This window comes from Canis lupus, chromosome 3 (genome assembly GCF_048164855.1).
Source record: "Canis lupus baileyi chromosome 3, mCanLup2.hap1, whole genome shotgun sequence".
Classification (NCBI taxonomy): Eukaryota; Metazoa; Chordata; class Mammalia; order Carnivora; family Canidae; genus Canis; species Canis lupus.
Genome location: NC_132840.1, coordinates 52,108,935 through 52,129,437, shown reverse-complemented (window position 1 = coordinate 52,129,437; position 20,503 = coordinate 52,108,935). Strand labels below are relative to the sequence as shown.

General features: G+C 50.3%; 1 protein-coding gene across 4 annotated transcripts in view; it reads left to right on the top strand.

Moving 5' to 3' along the window:
• Positions 1-20,503, top strand: part of ARHGAP44 (Rho GTPase activating protein 44) — a 171,369-nt gene that overhangs the window by 144,570 nt on the left and 6,296 nt on the right. For 2 of the 4 annotated variants that reach the window (XM_072821073.1, XM_072821072.1), the window contains 4 exons: positions 991-1,171; positions 12,625-12,642; positions 13,392-13,616; positions 17,512-17,669. In XM_072821073.1, coding sequence (XP_072677174.1) covers positions 991-1,171; positions 12,625-12,642; positions 13,392-13,616; positions 17,512-17,669 — 582 coding nt within the window. The remainder of the gene's footprint in view (positions 1-990; positions 1,172-12,624; positions 12,643-13,391; positions 13,617-17,511; positions 17,670-20,503) is intronic. The other 2 variants (XM_072821070.1, XM_072821071.1) reach the window with 2 other exon arrangements.

Below are 20,503 nucleotides of genomic sequence, written 5' to 3'. Positions count from 1 at the left end.
TGATCTAACATCGAAAAATTTAATTGTCTTTACTTGATTTCATGTGTTTTGACTAAGAAGGCTCTTAACTGCTCATGTCCTAAGAGTTGTGATGAGACAGGTGAGAGGGTGAAATCAGAATAAAGAAATGAGATAGGAATTTAAGGCATCAATCTGTAAGTTTGTGAATGAGCAGATTTCATTTTCATTGCAGATAGACAGGTTATGGTTAGGAAAGGATGGGATACTTCTGAGTGTCACTTGATAGCCAACAACCCTAATGACCTTAGTGAAATCTCTAGTTTCCAATCTTTTAAATTTTTTCTTTGGTTTTCCAGAAAAATATCATCATCATCTATCATCATAATATTGCCTCCTATTTTCTTTTCTTGACTTATTTCATTGGCCAGCGCTTCTCCAGTAGTGTTAAATAACAGTCGTGGGTGTGGGCATTGACCCTTTCCCCGACTTCATTAAGACTGCTTTGGTGTTATCACTTGTAACCTTGAGGTTCAAGATAGATGATTTTGTCTTTTTCAGAAAGTACCCATCTGTTCCTGTTTGTTTGTTTGTTTTTTAAGGTTTTATTTATTCATGAGAGACACAAAGCAAGAGAGAGGCAGAGGCATAGGCAGAGGGAGAAGCAGGCTCCATGAAGGGAGCCTGATGTGGGACTCGATCATGAGACTCCAGGATCACAACCTGACCTAAAAGCAGATGCTTAACCGCTGAGCAACCCAGGCATCCCTTAAGTTGTTTTTTTAATCACAAATAGAAAATGCCTTATTTAATTCCCATCATATTAATGTGATAGGTGAGCACTTGTGTTCATCTGCTAACATGATGAATTATATTAAGATAAATTCGTATCAACAGGTGACCTAATGTTGAAGCACCAGACACAGTTTTCTAGGGGTGAAGTGAGAGGACAGGCCATGTCTGCTCAGCTTTCTCCTGGCTAAGAAAGGCATGACCAATAGATCACATACACTCATTCTTTCTTCCCCGCAGAGATAGAGTTCAACATCACAGGGAATTACGGGAGTCCCGTGCACGTAAACCACAACGCCAACTACAGCTCCATGCCCTCCCCAGACATGGACCCTGCTGACCGGCGCCAGCCGGAGCAGGCCCGCCGGCCCCTCAGTGTCGCCACGGATAACATGATGCTGGAGTTTTACAAAAAGGATGGGTATGAACCACTGTCCCTTTCTCAGCATTGGGGGTCAAGAAGGGAGGGGTGGGGAGTTAATACCAAACTGGATTTGCCAGGGAAATTGCACTCTCTAGCAGTGGTTTAGGCGATTTGTAGCAATTAAATTGTTTCCTCTGTGCTGTTTTGATTGAGTCCCTTGGCTTGCTTCCCTTGCTCTAGGGGCAGAGGTAAGTGCAGCCTACTGAGCCAATGGTTGTGATCCATATTAATTACTTTTCATCAAAAGCAAAAAAAGAAGAAAAAAGTTGGTCAGCAAGGGAAATTAAAAGAAATATGTGAACACTATTTTCACTCAAAATTTATAAATGTATGTCAGTTCTCAAATCCCCAAGGGTTTTTTCACCGACAATGGCTCTGCTCATTGGCATTCTTCAGCAAAATTTGTGCAGAAGCAGCACTTTGAATGCATAATCAAACATCTCCAGGTTTCGTCTCTTTAAAACAACAAACCTAAAACTTGAAGCAATCTGAATTTAAAATCCTTCCAAGGTTTTAAGACTTTCCCCCCATCTTTTCTGATTGACACCTACACCTATTAGTATGCGATCACCCCGGGGACTCATAAATGCCTTCAACTTAATATTGCACAAGAACGACCCTCTCGAAGTTCCCATACAAATCAGTTTACGTAACGTGTAACTGCATGATGTGATTCCTGAAACAAATAAAATGGGTATAAACATGTTTCATAACAAACACAGCACAGCTGATTCGCAGTGAGCGTCAGCCATGGCAACCAGTGTAGGGATTGTGAACACCCCCAACCAGAAGGCATCAGCAAATGTGTCTTCCGAAAGGAATGGGTTGCATTGTGTGCTCCAGCAAGTTTGTTGAGGAAACTCTGGTTAAAAATTAAAAAGTGCTTAAAAAAATAATTAAAAATTGTTGCTGTAACATAAAATTTAACAGCTGGTCTTTCAAAATGGGCCAGGAGCAGAAAGCACTGAATGGAAATCTTGGAGATTCAGGCAACCACCTTCTGCCTCCCTGAAGCATCACGAGGCAGCCAGAAAGATCTGCTTGCTCCAAAGGTTTATGGTCTGAAGAGGGTCAGAGGGAAGGTTGAAAACGAAGAATTGTAGAGGTGCGTGAGTCTTACTTGTTCACCGCTCTTGGTTTCTGAGTGGAAGCTGGCACTGGGGACCTGGACCTATGTCCTGGGACAATGGAGGCATGTTCACAAGGGCTGGCATCCCTGCTTGTCCCCTTACCCAGTGGAGACACTTGCTGTGTGAGGCAGCCCAAGGGGTTGTTTATCCGCTCTGAGCTGTTGGTTATTGTTGCCTAACTAATGCAGAAAGAAGAACGGAAATTCCTAGAAGTTAGGGAGAGTAAGGGGAAATTTCCTTAAATCTTAAAAAAAAAAAAAAAAAATTATTTGAAAATGAGTGAGTGGAGGGTAGGGCATTGGGAGAGAAAATCCTGAAGCAGACTCCCCTCTGAGTGTAGACCCTGAAGCTGGGCTTGATCCCAAGACCCTGAGGTCATGAGCTGAAATCAAGAGTGGGCCGCTTAACTAACTGAGGCACCCAGGTGCCCCTCCTTAAATCTTTAAAAAGAGCATACTTAGAATCCAATCTTTACATTGTGAGAGAAATACAGAAAGACAGAGAGGAACACATATTAGCAAGTGCCTCGGATTTTGTTTTTAATCTCCGTTTAAGCAGCTCTGTTCCTTTGAGAAGTATGTCTAGCCAAGGAGATACCCTGGAGGATGAATTCCAGTCCCGGCTGGGTTCTGGAGAACTCCGTTGGTCCTGGTGTTTCTGCATCTGAGGTGTGCTGCTCTGTCCTTCCAGCCAGACCCCATCGGATTCCCAGAACCCTGTGAAGAGTGATCCAGATGCCATCTATGGGAATGTTACAGCTGTGGAATCTTGGAGCAAAGTTCACCGGCCCGCAGAGTACACAGGCAGATGCAAAAACTTGAAAGATGATTTTTTTTTTTTTTAAGTAGGCTCCATACTGGGTGTGGAGCCCAGTGTGGGACTTGAACTCAGAATCCTGAGTTTAAGACCTGGGCTGAGATCAAGACTTGGATGCTTATTAACCGACTGAGCCCCCAAAGTAGATGCCTCTTGAATGATGACATTTTAAGCAACTGCCTTCTCTCTGATGACGATGGGTCATTCAAGAACTTTGTAAATGGTTTGCTCATTCCGCATACTGTTTGGATTTAAAGCTGAAACTGCCACCATCTACTTTAAGGGTATAGGGGATGTGCCACATAAATTATTCTTGCACACTAAATGGGGATAGTTTGTGTGTTTTAAAATTTGTATTAGACATGTGGAGGGCTTACTGGTGTGGGGTAACCCTTGCTCAGTTGTCTGGTTACTGGCACAGGTGCTTTCAGGTACAGTAAGCTGATGGATGATGATCAGTTTCTAACCAGCTTTCACAGAAACAGAAATCGGAAGTTATAAGTGTCTGTGGGGAGAAGAAAGCAATTTGCATCAGCTGAAGTCCCTGTGCTATTTTAGCAACAGTAGGGGAATTCTCTGCATTTATCCCATTTCTGAGCTTTTAAAATCTATGAGACACGTTTTAAAGTCTTCCAATTACCCTCTTGAAACACTGACAAAGCTCGCTTATTGAAAGCACTTTGGTCAAGTTAAAAAAACAAAACAATTGTATATCCATAGATTTACCTGAAAAAAAAGGAAAAACTGGTTCAAATTTGGAAGAAATGGTAGGTTCCCCATCAGTGCCAGCAACATTTTCCTGGCTGATGGCTGTTACGTCGTCATTCATCGTACAAAATGGTTCACTCCCATCCCAGCTCCAGGCTTTGGTACTGCTGCCTTTGATTCAGGATGACTCAGGAAACGGAGTTTCTTTAGCAAGACTTGGAGGCAGATTTTGGAGCTCACATCGACCTTTCTCATTACTGCGGTAGGCAGATTAATGACTCCCCCCACCTCCCAACACACAAAGATAGCAGCAGGTCTCGAATCCTGGAACCTGTAAATATTACCTTATTTGGGAAAAGCGTCTTTGCAGATATTAAAATAAGGACTGTGAACTCAGGGAACCGCTCTGGATTACCAGGGTGGCCCCTAATACAGACACACGTATCATAAAATGCAGAGGAAGATGTGACATTTGCATGCAGAGAAGGAAAAATGTGAAGATGGAGCAGAGAGAGATTTAGAGATGTGGCAGCATGCCAAGGAATATAAGCCACCAGAGACCGGAAGAGGCAAGGACCAGCTTCTCTCCTGGAGCCTCTGGAGGGAGCACAGCCCTCCTTCCTCTTTTTTTTTTTTTTTTTTTTTTTTTAAGATTTTATTTATTTATTTGAGAGAGAGAGCAAGAGAGAGTGAGCACGAGTAGAGGGAGGGGCAGAGGAAGAGGGAGAAGCAGAGTCCTAGCTGAGCAGGGAGCCGGACGCTGGGCTCCATCCCAGGACGCCAGGATCAAGACCTGAGCCGAAGGCAGATGCTTCACCAGCTGAGCCACCCAGGCGCACCACCACCCAACCCAGCTGCCATCTTGATTGTAGCCCATTGCTACTGACTTTGGCCTTCTAGCCTCCAGAACGGCGAGGGAATGGATTTCTGTCATTTACCAATTTTGCAGTACTTGTTACAGCAGCTGCCGGGACCTAATACATCCCTCCACCGCAGCCGCACACCAGAAGCTTCGTGGTGAATATGGCAGCAGGTACTTGGTTCTTGCCACACTGAGGGTTGAAATCTAACCACACTCTCTTTGACTGAGTTGGTCTCAGTGACTTACTTAACTACCCGAATGTGGTAGAAGGAATGTGCTGGATCACAAAGATTATGCCTTGTTGATTATGCCTGGGTCTCTTGAATACTCACTCTTAGAACCCAGTTCCTCCCTATGTGGGAGCCCAGGCAGCCGCTCAGAGAGAAGTTAAAGCCCCTGGCCTTCCTCCCCAGCTGATCACTGAGCTGACAGCCAGCACCCACTTACCAGCTTTCTGAGGGAACGGTCCTGGAATCCTTCTCGCCAAGCTGAACCACCTCAGCTAGTGCTGGGTACAGTACACGAGCTGTGCCTGCCAACTCTGCCAAAAGTGTGGATTTGCGACCCAGATAAATAAGCTGCTTCGTTTCCAGGCTGGCTCATTACACAACAAAAGCGAGAACAAGCTTTAAAGAAAGAAGGCTGCTGTCCTGCGGCCCCAGCCCGGTTCTCCGAGGCTGCTCTAATTGCTCTGGGCTGGGATTCAGGCACTGGTGCTTTTTAAAAGTGTCCTAGCTGGTTCTAGTGGTTCTTCTCGGGTCAAGAAGCAGTGAATTGCAGAAAGATTTTGCCATTCTGAGTAAGGAATTTGGCAGGGATATAATTTTTAAAAAATTTTTCAAAACTTTCCTACACTAGTCATTGAGTGTTGGTGTGACATATGGGCTGTCCTGACTGCCAACACTCCAAGCCACAAAGTATTGATTAGGTCACCCAGTGTACCCTGTGTAAGCTCCAGCTGAGAAATTTTAGGGTACAGGTTACTATGTATTTTTAATGCTTTGTTTGTATTGGCTTTTTGTTTTCTATAAAATAGCAGTATCTGTTTCATGGATCATTTGTCCCAAATAATACATGAAAATAACCTTGCGGATCCTTTTTACTTTTCTGTCAATGGCAGAGTGTTATCCCTGGTCCCATCCAACAGTTTTTTATGTGAGCCCTACTGCCTCCTAAAGAGTTGGCCAAGATGTCTACACTCTTTTGCCCGTTGGTCAGGAGGGACCCAGGGGCCCTAAGCATTTGTCTGATGCCTCCATTGGCTGTGTCCCTGGCAGTGTGAACAAACTCAGTTGGGATTGAGAAGCCAGTGGACAAGCCCAAGGGCAAGAAAAGAAATTATGCCAGTGATGGAGTCTCATTCCTCATTCACATCTCCACCCAATGGCTATTGTCTTCCCCTTTCAACCCCTTTCTGCCTCTATTCCCTGCCTGCTGCCAGCTGTACACTTCAGAGACCTCACCAGTACCGCCACCACCATTCCATACGCTGCCCATTTGCTGCCTTCTGGCTCCGGCCCTTGCTCTCCATTCTTACCCTACTGGCTGACATCAGTCCCACTATGCCTGCTCAGACCTACCCTCTTGAGTCCCAGCAGGATGGCAGTCTGTCCACAGAAATCCCAGTGGCCTTGGCTCTTTATACCCAGAAGACCAACACACAGCTCTCAAGTCTTGAAACCTGACCTGCCTGTCGCCATTTCCCTTGTGCCACAGTGGTCTGGTCCTCAGAGGTGCTCTACTAGGGCCAGTTGACAGCCACCCAAAAAATCCATGAGGACCTTTACACCAGAGCCAGCGTTCCCCCTTAGAGCTCAGTTCGGTGTGCAATGCATCCTTCGCCAGTGCTTGGCACCAGCTCTGTAATGGGTCTTGTCCCACCCATCTGGACCTTCATCTGGATGTTCAGTAATTTGGAATAGGTGCCTTTAATTGGGAAGGCTTGGGAGCAATGTGAATGGTGCCCTATGGAATACCAGTGGAACTGGTCATATTGGGTTGGGAGGGAACAGAAACCTGGGATCTAACGGCTCCTAAAACACATGATTCAGTGCACCCAAATCAGGTAATTGAGTGTATGATTTCTTGGAGTCCATGACACATTGTCACGTGTCACAGATCTTCATAAGGTTGCCGTGGCATGCTTCGTTTCCCAAATTTATTAAATCAGAAAGCCTGTGGCCACCTGACAGCCAGAACTAGGGGTTTAAGGCCTTACTTCTGTAATTGCAGATACTAGGGTGCTCTGTAGATCCTGCAGGGGAGGATGTAGATCCTGCAGGGTGCTCTGTAGATCTTGCAGCACACAGAGACCGTGACCCCGAAAAGACGTGTCGTCTCAGGTAGCTGGTGCAATAATTTTATTTCAGGTGGAACCTGAACCTGTCCAGAGACAAGCTTATCTAGAAAGTCATCCTGGGTACCAGTGGGAAATTTGACTCCTATTTTGGGTTTGCATTGGGCCAAGTGGACCTTTTTAGAGATATATTCTTGGCCCGGGCCCCCACTCAGCTTCCAAGTTGCCAAGATTTATGCATTTATGGATGCTGAGTCTGCGGAATGCGGCCAGATGACTCCAGCCTTTATTTGTACTGGGGAGGTTAAGGAATTTTGTTGTTATATATTTAAGAAAGGAATTATCTATCCCTGGAAGAACTGGAAATTACCTGATTCTGGCCTTTCCCAGGTGAGTGTAGGCAAGGCTAAAAATGAGCCTTTTGATTTTTAGGTTTCCTGACACTCACCATCTGGTGACCCCACAAGCCCCTGCCACTGCTGCCTGGCCCCTAAGTTTATCCTAAACATTCCCTGAACTTACAAGTCTTCAGGAGATGCTTGGGGATCTTTCCAAATTCTCCAGGGTCTGCCATCTGATGCAGACGCATTTCTTGCCTCCTCTCTCTTGGCTGGCCTTTGCCAAATGTAACTGCTTTTCAGAACAGAAATCAAAACCTTCCAGATCTCCATAGACTTGAGTACTTTAAAACCATGTCTTAGGTAATACCTCTGGCTAGATTGTTCCTGACCGGGATTCAAAAGCAGGCGTGGCAGATGTCTGCCCTTATAGAGGGGGGAGAAAAAGCAAAAAGCACCTGCTAACCCTTGGCGGTCCACTCCTTAGAACGGTTCACGGCAGCCTTCTGCTCCACGATAAATGCATTCTTTCTGTAGATGCCTGTTCTTCTTGCAGCTGGATCTTCCATCTTTCAGCTTTGGGCTTTTATTCTTCCCTCCCTCCTTCCACTGGGGCAGCCCTTTGTCTCTCTTAACTTTTAAGGTTCTGGATCTCATGGTGTCCCTGTGTGGCCTACCAGAGTACAGACTTTAAAACAAGAAAATCACTTCATTTTCTGCATCAAGGAGACAAGTATAGGTCTGACCTTTCTACTCCCTTCTCTATGTACCCTGTGGGAGAAGAAGCTCCTCATGCGAAAGAACCCTATGAACATTGCAGAGTATGAACTTTGGGGTCAGGCGCTCTCCGAGTTCACATTCTGGCCACGTGACCTTGGGAAGGTACTTAACCTCTGAATGCCTCGATTTCTTTCTATGCAAAGTAGAGACCTAAGAGTGAGCATCAACTTGAGAGTTGTTTTGATCAGTAAATAAAGTTTTACTTATGAAGTGTTTAGAACATTGCCCCGCATGGGGTAAACATCAGCTGCTTTGAGTACATGGACTAGGGTTTTGAGTGACACTGTCCGTTTTTCAGATCACAACACGGCTGGGTGTACTTCTCCATGAGGCACACCGACCAGTCCCTTTCTTTGCCATGGTGCCACTAAAAGACACCATGAATATCTGTCTGTCTCCACCCACCCACGGGTTATTGAGCTCATTCTGCAAACACAGAATACACAAAAGCCAAAATGGACTGGCTGAGGACCTTGGAAGGTGTCAGGAGACTCCCTGTAATGTGATGTAGAAGGCCGTCTGGAGAGTGAAGGGTTGTGACCCTTTCTGCCTGAGTCTCCTGCTCCCTGTTGCAGGTTTCATTTCCCAAAGAACCTTCCAGTCAAGACTACCTTTCTGGTTTCTTCCCTTCTTTCTCACCCAGGTGACCTGGGCAAGGGCAGTAAGACTTAAAGAAAGAAGAGGATCCCCTCTTTATTTTTCTATGCTTAAGCCTAGAGTCTTCCAAGTAGGCTTTCCCCTCCTCTGAAACCCATGCTGGCCCATCTCACCAAATTCCTGGAAGACACAGGAACCTACCAAGAAGGAACTCTATTCCTTGTTCATTCCCCATACTTCTATCAGAGAACCTACCCTCCCCCCAATATTTGGTGTTTTGTTGGGAAGGGAAGATAGTCTTATGGCAAACCCTGGAAATCCAGATAGCATGACCCAGATGGGGTCTTCCCAATATCTCCATCTCCTACTGGCTTGATTCGCTGGCACATTATGCTTCTGTCCCCCTCTTGTCAGCCTGTTTTAGGCTTAGGTTCGCTATCTCTATTTCTTTCTCCATGAGGATTAAAAAAAAAAAAATCTGTACCTGGCACCTACAAGGACAGAGCATCATCGTTGTCAAGGCTACCATTTGTTGGCTTCTTAGTAGGTGCCCAGTATATTGTATACAGTGTTCTGCTTGTTTTCTACAACTCTAAGGAGAAGGGGTCACTATTACTCCCATTTTATAGAAAATGATCAGAAGAAACTAGATGTTAAGGAACTCATCCATATTACACAGTAATGAGAAAATCTGGGATTCAGACTTCAAATCCCTCCTTTCAAAGCCTGTACTCTTGGGCTGTGCTACTCCCCTGAAGCTTTGGGGTGAGCTGGACAGGGAGTGGGGTCACCCCATTGCCCAGCTGCCACTCCAACTCCACACAATCCACCTACCAAGCTTTTATCTTCTTCCTTCCATGAAGATGTCTTTTGTGTCCCCAGCTTGCCAACCCATAAATGCCATTTGCATAGCTAGACAGAGTCCTTAGGGGGCACACCCTGTGTCTGCCATCCCTCACACACCACCATGGCCCATCACGTGGCCACGTAGCTTCCTCCCCCAAGTAAAGGTCCAAGAGTGTGCTATACATGTCTTACCACTCAGGCACTGATAAATGACCTTCATGGCAATGCTGGAAATGGACTGGGAGGTATTAGCCTCTTTCTGTAGATGAAGAGCTCTACTGAGTCAATGAATGGTTTAACTGGTTCTAGAGACATGGATGATTCCAAAACCTATCCTATGATACAGTCTGTTACGAAAGGTACAAAGTATGTCCTGTGATAAGTTCCATGCAACGATAAGGTCCCAGTAGACCAGAAGGAATTCAACAGGGCAAATTATGCCTCAGTAGGACCACCTTGCCAGGGTGAAGAATTGTCACCGGGTTTACCCCGTGTGCATCCCAATGATGAGCGGCTGAATTCCCTGCCCTCTTGGCTCTTTACCCTAAAAGACAGGAGTAGGAGACAAGCATCTCAGGGCCAAATGCAGGCACTCCTCTCCTGCCCCCTTGCTCCCACCTCCCACAGGACCCAGAAGAAACCAGAAGAGAGACTCACCCAAGGTGCCCACCAGGATTCTGGCACACGCTCCTGCCTCCTGCTTCTTAATTTCCAAACCCTTCGCACCTTAGAGCTGCATCCTGGCCTCTGGCTTCTTGCTGTGCCCTGGATTCATCTCTAAAGGGGTCTGAAACCAATTCCTCTGAGTTTTCTCTAGAAAGCAGTGGGCCACGGGAAATCTTTGACATCCAAACTGGCCCTAGGTATCTGGGCAGTGACTTCCGATGGAGCGAATTGTTCTTCATTAATTGCACTTGCATTTCAGCCCTCTCTCGATAAGCACAGTTTCTTGATTCTGGCTGTTGTTGCTTCTTCATGTGATAAAACAGCAGAAACTTATATAACCTCTGGGTTGTATTCCATCTTCGGAGAGCTTCCCCTCTTTGGCAGTGGTGCCAAGCAGTTTTACAACTTTTGTCTTCTGGGTGAGTTTTATGGAGATGTTCAAACATTTAAATAGTCCATGTATTTTTTAAATATATTTTTAAATTGAAGTTTGATTTGCCTACATATAGTATAAAGGCAGTGCTCATTGTTTATTTATTTATTTTAAAGATTTTATTTATTTATTCATGAGAGACACAGAGAGAGAGGCAGAGACACAGGCAGAGGGAGAAGCAGGCTCCGTGGAGGGAGCCCCATGCAGGTCTCGATCCCGGGACTCCAGGATCACGCCCTGGGCTGAAGGCAGGCGCTAAACCGCTGAGCCACCCAGGGATCGCCACGTCCATGTATTTATACCAATTTTTTTTCTTAAATCAAAAATGCTCCACCAAGAGCCCTGCCTTTGTGATTGATTCACTGTGTAGAGGTTTATATTTTCTTTTTGAAGAGATCAGCGAATGTTTGATGCACATGTGCTGTGAACGCAAGGTGCTGCCTCCCCTAAGAAAGGAATTCGAGCTGGGAGAGTGGGGATTGCACAGGGCACAGCGGTCTCTTTGTGAAAGCTGAAGTGTATGCTCAGCTTTTAGTTCTGGGCTGCTGATTCTGGCCACTGATAACTTAGCAGGTCTTGCTCAGTCCATGCCTCATGCCCTGGCTGGCCGCTTCGCTTGGTAAACCAGATCACCGGGGAGCCTGGTGTTTAGGTTGCTGCTGCTTGAAGATGCCCTTGGAAGTAGATGCCATCCCCCAAGAGCCCTGATCCCGGAGCCCATGCCTGCCCCGCACTCCCCGCACCCCCCTCCCCAAATGGGAAAGGTCTAAGTGAAGGAGCATAGGGTAAGGAAAATGGAGTGATACCCACCTCCCCTAGGGCTCCTTCTGTTGGACGCTGTGGCAGGCATTATGCATGCGTGTCTTCCTCGCCTACCATTGCACCTGAGTCCTATCTGGTCCCTACCCCACGTGGAATATTAAGCTTCTTGCACTTCTTCTCCTGATAAATTCTGAAGCCCATAGTTTTATAGTCCCTTCAAATGTCAGGGGATGCAACTGGATCTCGTCCACAAGTTGTGCCTGGCCTCCAAGAATGATTCTGGATCTACTGTAGAAGATGCTTATTTATGGTCCGAGAGTCCTCAGATGCAAGATGACTTGAATGCTAGTGGGTCCTGGAAAGAGAGACCCAGCCCTCGAAACCCCCCAGCTCCCCAGGTGTCTCTTCCGAGCTATGCAAGGGAGGTGAGAAATAGCAATGACAATGACACTAGACATGAGTGTCATTGGGCTGTCCCCATCCTAGCGCATGCTGAGCTTTTAGTGCAAACCTCTCTGAACCATGCTGCAGGCTGCATCCCACTGCTTATTTCCTTAAAGGACTCAAATCCTGGCTGCTCCAACCAGTCTCCAAACTTGAACGCTTTTTGTTTGTTGAATCTTGCCACTTGTCTCTAAGGTAAATAAATGCCCGTGAGGGTGGACAGAATTCAGAGTGTCTAGCTCTGTGCCTCCGACCGTTGTGGGTCGAAGTAAGCACCCAATCGCCCTCATACCCACGCTCCCACTGTGCCTCTACCCGACAGACGCCGACGCTGAGAAGTTTCACTCTCTGTGTCACCTCTAGGACTGGAAACGTTAGGTCTTGGCTTAGTGAAGGTCTTGACTTCACAGTACCATTATCTCCTAGGCCGGAGGAAAGACTTAATAGCCTCCTAAATCATGTAACGTGGAAGCCAGCAGGTGGCTATTTCGACCAATTGTCCACTATGACACCCTCTACTCCTCAACCCCCATCTCCACACACCCCAATATCAAAGCTCCAGCTTCTCTCTTTATTCACCTTGGAATAAAGGACACCCCCTTCGCCCCAACAGAAAAGTCCCTGTAACTAGAGAGGCCAGCTACACTGGAACAATTTCATGGCCCAGGAAAAGCCCCAGGCCCAGACCCTGACCTTGACGAGAAAACCTGTGTGTCCAAAGGAAGGCATAGTTTTTTTGACACTAATATCTGTATGTTTCTTGTCCCTGCAGCCTTAGGAAAATCCAAAGGTACAGTATCCTCGGGTAGCTACGAGGCCATGTTCAATCTCTTGAGAACAAAGCAAGCCATGCCTTAGTGAGCTCTGCCAGAGAGTGAATGTGCCGTGTTTGGTTGCTTGGCCGACTTAGCGGAAGCTGTGTCTCCATCGTTAAAACAATCGCAGCGCGGAGTGACCTTAGGGCTGGTCAGCCCCCTACCTGCCGGGTAGATGTGCGGGTGTGGCCTGCAGAGGCTGTAGCTCTGGCCAGGGCCCTGGGGCGAGACCAGGAGACCGACTGGGGCCTGTGCTCTGGACCCCAAGTGCCAAAAAAAAAAAAAAAAAGAGGATGGATATTTAGTTGTCTCCCGCTGATCAGTGCCTCGTTCTAGTGCGATGCTGCTCCCTGGCCCCCTCCCCTCCTCATCCCCCCCAGTCCTGCCCTCCTCCACCCCCCATTGGGGGAGGGAGGGAGTGCTCCCAGAGGGGCTGCATCCTGCTCTGGGCACAGCTTGGATTCCACGCGCAGATCCCGAGGCCAGCTGGCTTGGGCAGAGGGTGGAAGCGAGCCGCCAGCCGCGCACGCCCGGGGCTGCTGGTGCGCGGCGGTGGCCGAGCAGCGTCGCTTCCCGGGGCCCAGGAGGGGGCTGCGGCTGCGGCTGCGGCTGCGGCTGCGCTGCTGCTCCCCGGCGGCCGTGCTTGAGTGTGTCCGCTGCGCGGGGGAGGGCGCCTGCCCCTCGTCACGCGTGGGTAAGCGGATGTCTTTGTGTCCCTCGCCAGCATGGGCGTGAGGGTCATGGACACGTCCTGGGTGGCTCGAAGAGGCTCCTCGGCCGGCAGGAAGGCGTCCTGCGCCCCGCCCACCATGCAGCCCCCCGCGCCGCCGCCCGCCGAGCTTGCCGCGCCTCTGCCATCGCCCCTCCCGGAGCAGCCCCTGGACGGCCCCGCGGCGCCCTCGCTGTCGCCGTCGGGCCTGGGCCTCCAGCCCGGGGCCGAGCGCACCAGGTAAGCGGGGCCCGGCCGGGGGGTTGGCTGCGCCCCCTCCGGGCCTCGTGGATGCCGTCACCACCCCCGCCCCTTCCACGCGTCGTGTTTGGCTTTCTGCATCCTGCTGGCACGGAGCTAGTGGTTCCCAGCCCCTCCCCTTGCAGCCCCCACCCCACCCCCGATTGTCAGATGGAGCCCCAGCTTCCCAGAATAGCATCCCCCAGCACGCGTGCAAGGTGGAAACTCGCTAAAGCCGTGAGTGTGCGAAGTTGCCAGCTCCCGGCGCCCCTTCCTCTGCCTGCAGTGACTTCCCCGTTTTGAAATCCAGGAAAACCCAGGATTGCCGTAATTTCTCCCCTTCCCTGCTCTGCCTTTAGATTCATAGGAGCTGTTTCCCCTGCTTGCATGGGTGCAAATCAGGAAAGGAGTGGTGGTCATGTGGTCATGTGGTCATGGATGGGGTGGCCTGGGGACCTGGGCAGTCTGCCCCCGGGGTTGTGTTTCCGTTCTTTCCAGGGAAGAAGAAAGCTAGCAAGCTAAGCTCGTGGTGTCACTAGTTCAGTGAATGTTTGTGGAGGACTGAGTCCATCCAGAGATGAAAGGTGTGACAGAGGGCCCGTCCCAGTGTGTAGATGCGTGCTGACACATAACAGGGCGCATGGGCCATGTCTGGCCCTTCTTCCAAACGGGCGTCCTGGACGTGGGATGACCGGCACTACTTTGCTGGGTATTTCTATCTGCTCTAAAACAGTTTGGAGAAGTGGAAAAGCTACTTCAAATCAGATGCCGATGTGCATTCTGTTAGACGACACCGCATCCCCGCGCCCCCCCCCCCCCACCATGGCTCCTGCTGGAAAAACTTTGGAGGCTTTGGGAAACTGAACCTTTTCATCTAATTTTTTTTAAGATTTATTTATTTTAGAGAGAGAGAACGCGCTCAAGAGAGAGGGGCAGAGGGAGGGGGAGAGAATCTCCAGCCGACTCAACACTGAGCGTGGAGCCCAATATGGGGCTCCATCTCATGACCCTGAAATCACGATCTCAGCCAAAACCAAGATTCAGACACTTAATGATGCCCCTTTGCCCAATCTTTGTACACACTCACACACAAATACCAACTCCCTAAATGAAGGGATTGTAGGGCATTTGTGGGTTTTTTTCCCCCTTTAATGAATAGAAGGTACTTTCCCCATGAAATGGGTCAATGATAAAGGGAAATGGATAGTCAGAGTTCGGGAGGTGGGAGCTGATAGTGGATGTGCTTGGGTCATTGCTGATGGCTCCAGCTCAGGGCGAGAGGATGCCAGCCCTGGCTGGGTGTTCGCTAGGCTTCATTCCCACTTGGGAGATGATGCAGGGTTCGGAGAGCAAGTTCAGCAGAGAATCATCTCTGTGGCTCAGAGAGGCTGACAAGGAGGAAGTGAACAAGTAGGAGACCTGCTGGGACCCTTCTGCTTTTGCACCCTTACTGGCTTTGTCCTGGTTTACAGTCAACACTTGGTGCTAAACATGATTGGATGTTAAAAAAAAAAAAAAAAAAAAGCTATTTCTGAAAATGGCCCTCAAAGATGGATTTCCCAGCTGCTAAAGGTGTTCCCGGGTGGTTGGCCTTGAGAGTCGCTCATGGGCAGGGAGCACCACCTGCTAGCTCAGAGTAATTAGGAGTCATCCCCATTGCTCATACTGTCCCTTTTTCTTGGGTTCACCAGCTCTGAGGCTTTCCCTTGGGTGGCCACGTTCTTGTCTCTCCTCTACCACTCTTTTTCTCTGCCCATATGGTTTCCTCCCAATACAAATGGGTGTTCCATTGGTTTTTTTTTTTGGTTTTGTTTCTGTTTTCTGGACATTTGTAGTCAGATGATGTCTCTTCCAGTTCCTGGCTGCCTGTTATGCATCCCCCCGCCCCCCGAGAATGGTAGGTCCTCTCTTCCCTCTGGCTTGCTCCAGCCTCCCCATTCTTCACCCAGGCCTGGCAGCCCTCTCCAGCCAAGCCCAACCTCTGCATCCCACTCCTCTGCTTGGCATTAACTCTGCCCTGAACTCTGCCTCCTGCCCCTTTGCACCCCAGCTCACTGAATCACCCGTCCCCAGAACTGACCTGTCCTCAAGCATGTCCTGAGCCTCCTCCATCGAGTGCTCCTTGGTAAGCCCTGTATACCCCACCTCTCCCACTGGGTCAGCTGTGCCGATGCTGGAGAGACAGCAAGGCTCCATAAGGAAATACTTGTTTCTCTGGTGGGGGGCTTGCATCAGGTAGGCAGGAAAAGGATGAGCTCTTGGTTCCTAGTCTTGTCAATCCTGAGGAAGGAAGAAGAATCTAGTAGGCCACAAGAAGCAAATTTTACTGTTTGCTTGTTTTGTGGCGTGTGTGTGTGTGTGTGTGTGTGTGTTTTAAGATTGTATTTATTCATGAGAGACACAGAGAGGCAGAGAGAGAAGCAGGCTCCCTGTGGGGGAGCCCAATGTGGGACTCGATCCCAGGACCCCAGGATCATGACCTGAGCCAAAGGTGATGCTCAGCCACTGAGCCACCCAGGTGGCTGTTTTGTATTTTTTGTTGTTTTAACTACCTCTCAATGGTGGTAGAGGCGGAAGGAAGGGTAGATAGATATTCAGCTTTAATATGTGGGTGCCTGGTGACTTTGGGTCCAAGGAAGAATAAAAGACAGGTGTTGGACCTACAGGTTGCTTTTTATGAACAGCACAGAGAAAGGAGTCGCTCTCCAGACCCCCTGGATGAAATGGCTTTTGGGGAGAGAGGGGGCAGTGGCCCAGGTGTGGTTTGATGCTCACCCTAAGGAGAGAGTTTATTGCGGCCTTGAACGTGACATTGTCTTCACTCCTTCACTTAGGGGAAAACTAATTGAACTTTGGCTTTGGCTGCCCCAGTCCTGGTCCCTACTCCCCCGCCCCCCTTTGCCAGACCCCATACCCTGCCGGGAAGGGGCGGCATATCTCTAGCTCTTTAATATCTGGGGCCTCTAGGTAAATTTAGGGAAGAAATAGGCCCTGCATGTTTTCATAGGGAAGGAAGTAGCCATTGCAAAGGATTTAGGTTCCTATCCACCCCCCCCCCCCCCATGCCCTACTAGAGGGCATCAGAATCCAGGTGGTTTCCAGCAGGGGCGGCAGGTAGCTTTCATCCTAATTTGCCAGGGGCTGCCTAGAACATAAGTGGGAGGAAGAGCAAGCAACTTCTGGGGGCTCGGGGTGGGCCCGGGGGACTCAATTAGCAATGTCTGCTGTGGAGGGATGTTGGGGAGTGAAGACGTGGCTGTATATTTGCTGTCCCTGTTCTGTGGAGTGGGGTAGGGTGTCTGTTAACATGTACCGTGTCCTTAGGACTCCTGGCAGAGAGGCAGCAGTGAAGGATGAATCCCCTTTGGGACACGGTGACCCAGGGTGTCCCTTTGTCAATTCAAGGGACACCAGAGGCCCTCCTTGCCATTGGCCCTGACCAATGTCCTCCCCCCACCCCAAGCCTGAAGGGCTGGGACCTGAATGGGTCACATCTGGGAGCCCCATGGGGGACTGGGTTAATCCTCCTGCCTGCTGGGACTGACATCCAGGATGGGTCCCAGAGGTGCACCCCTGCTTGTGGTACAGGTCAGCAGAGAGCTGCGGCCACGAAACCGGGCAGTGAGCCCTCGCATAGCTCGGTGACCCTGGGAAGTCCTCTTGGCTCTGGTATGCCAGAGAGAGCTGGCCATGAGCGAGTGCCAGGGGCATGGAGATGGGAGCAGAACCCAGGTCCCCGGGGCCCACGAGGGGACAGTCACCTCCCAGAGCATCTCTGATGGGCGTGGGGCAGACCAGAGCTGGCCCAGAGGAGCCCGTGGGGTAACAACCCACGGGCTGGTGCTGTGCCTGCCTGAGTTCAGGGGCTTTCTTGTCTTGTGTGCTTCTGTTCCAGCACTGCTAAAAGCAAGGAGCTTTCTCCAGGATCTGGGCAGAAGGGGAGTCCAGGCTCCAGCCAGGGGACGCTCTGTGCAGGGACGCAGCCAGGGGCACAAGCAGGCGCCAGCCCCAGCCAGCCGCCCCCAGACCAGAGCCCTCACACTCTTCGGAAAGGTGCGTACGTCACCGTGGCCCCTCACGCCGGTCTTGGGCCGGGGGAGAGCTCTTCACGCTGCCTGCACGCTTCTTCCCCTCCATCAGCGTGGACATTGAGAGCCCGTGTGACTTCGTGAAAAATCCCTAGGCTGGGCGTTAGAGCTTTAGGAAGTTAGCCAGCTGCAAGAGGGACCACATCTTCCTTCCTCATCTCGCTCATTTGGACAGCGGGCTCAGTCGGGGTGGGGTGTACATGGGGCGCTGCCTCCCGTACCCCTAGACCTCCGTGCAAGTGTGCTTGCCCTGGATGACATGTGTGTCGTCCACGGACCCCGCCAGGCCCTCACCATTGCCACTTAAGGTGCTATGTGGAGTCCTGTGTGGGAGCCCCCTGCCCCGAGCCACAGCCTGGTGTGGCTGCCTCCTGGGATCGTTTCTAGAAGGGTGACACAGAGGAGGGAAATGGGATTGTTTCTACAGGAGTCCTTGCCTTCGATGTTTCTGTTTTGGAAGGCTGAGAATTTTGACACTGACCCGTGGGCCGCCCGACCCCGAATCTGCCATGGAACACCCCCCCCCCCCCGAAGAGGCCTATTTATCCCCCCTGAAGTGAGACCCTCCAAAAGTGAAAGACCTGCTCTGTGGGCACATTTCATCAATGGGGAGCTGTCTAGGCTCTGTACTTAGGCTTTCTTGTTTGTTTTCATGTTCTATTATCTCTTAGCAAAGTCTCGAACTTGGAATAGCAGGGTTTTTTTTTTTTTATGAGATTTTATTTTCTTTAAATATTTTATTTATTCATGAGAGACAGAGAGAGGCAGGCTCCCTGCAGGGAACCCAATATGGGACTCGATCCCAGGACTCCAGGGTCACGGCCTGAGCTAAAGGCAGGCACTCAACTGCTGAGCCACCCAGGCATCCTGAGCAGGTTGTTGAGTATGTTCTCAGCTGAGGCCTTTCCAGCTTTCAGCCCCAGGATTTTCAGAATTAGAGTGGTTCGCCTTATCCCCACGTGCTCTGCAGCAGGTCCCCGCTGGGCTCCCTGGCTCTGGGCTGCAGGGGCAGTGCCAGGCCCTTTCATATCTCCCTTGATTCCCAGTCATGCCTTGGATGGCCTACAGATAAGTTTTGAGGCCCTACTCTGTGCAGAGCCCTGTGCTGGGCATCGAGAGTATAACAGAGCGACGGGCGCAGCCTCTCCAGAGAAGGAGGTGTAGAACCAGGACACGATGGTGCTGTGGGCCACCCCCTGCCCCGGGACAACATGGCAGGGACGCGGAGACTCCCTTCCAGACGTACGAGGTGGGATACAGCAGTGGCAGTGGAACTTGAGCATTCCAGTTCTCTCATCCAAAGCCAGCAGGTCACCTTTGTGGCCCGGACACACTTTTCTGGCCATTTTGTGTGCAAAGCCCTTAAGGCTCCCTCAAGCCCTGGGAGGCAAGGTGATGCCCAAGCCACGGTGTCCGACGAGGTTGACCCTCCCGTTCCAGGCCATTCCATGGCACGGTGGACGTAGGCAGGGAGTACAGCCGAGAATGACCCAGGTCCCTCCTCCTCCGAGAGGTGCAGCAGCAGCTCCGAGTCCTCCTTTGGGAGGTACCATCTCTTTTCCAGCTGCCACCACTGCCCGGCGCTTCACTTTTTGTAGGTTTTTAACGTGGTGCTGCCCCCCTCACCCACACCTCCTCTGGCTTGTGCTGGGGAAGACATGTTGGAGTGTTGGTGGCTTGGGGCTCCGCTGGCTGGCTGCCCCCCTCCCCCCACCCGGTGAGTGATCCCGGCATCAGCCACTGTCTGTCCTGAGCTCCAGGAGCTGGGAAAGCCCGCCCAGTCCTCGGGGTGTAGAGTTGAGAAGTGCTTTCATCGCGGGTCATGATTCCGTGGTGCTTTCCACGCACGATGCTAACTGCTACAACCCTTTGGAGAAGAGACCTACCTTCCTGCTGCAGAGAAGAGGTTTAGATCACCCGCTGGGGCACCCAGTGGTTAAGGCGAGATGGGGACCTGAGGTCACATTGGAGAGACCATGTCCTTGTCCACACTGCACACTGACGGAGCCCAGGGAGCTCACGCAACATTGTTCGAATGGATTTTGTCCTATTGTGGGAGGTGGGAGACAAGTCCCTGATGCCTTCTTGAACACCTAACAGATACTTTCTTCTGGCCTTAGTGCTGTCCACAGCAGCCCTCACTTAATTTTGACACGTTAGTGACCGCTTTCTCTCTCTCTTTTTTAAGATTTATTTATTTATTCATGAGAGACACAGAGAGAGAGGCAGAGACACAGGCAGAGGGAGAAGCAGGCTCCATGCAGGGAGCCCAACATGGGACTCAATCCCGGGTCTCCAGGATCACGCCCTGGGCTGCAGGTGGTGCTAAACCGCTGAGCCACCCGGGCTGCCCCGTGACCGCTTTCTCAAAATGTTTGTGCCTCGGTGGGATCTCCCGGGCATCCGATTTTGTCATTCTTACCAGCTCATTTTGAGTTAAAGGTGTAGAGTATGTGTCATCCTGCAGCAGGACCAAGTGAATAAAAGGAGGGGAATGAAGGCAGGGCCAGGGGGGCTCGGGGCAGTGATGGGCAAAGTAACACACAGTACATCTGCAGAGTCTACACTGGGGGGGTGTATGGGTCTGGAAGGAAAAACATGCAGGGTGCAAGTACACAGGATTCAGAGGAAAGGACGGGGCAGGAGAGAGAAGTCGAGGCGGGACTTGGTCATGTGTGGCTCTCAGGGATCCAGGAGCCAGCGAGGAGGGCAGGTTCAGCCAAAAGTCAGAGTTCCCTGTGCTGGCGTGCTCCCCACCACGGCCCCCGCTCTGGTGTGGCCAGGTGAGCTCCCTGAGCC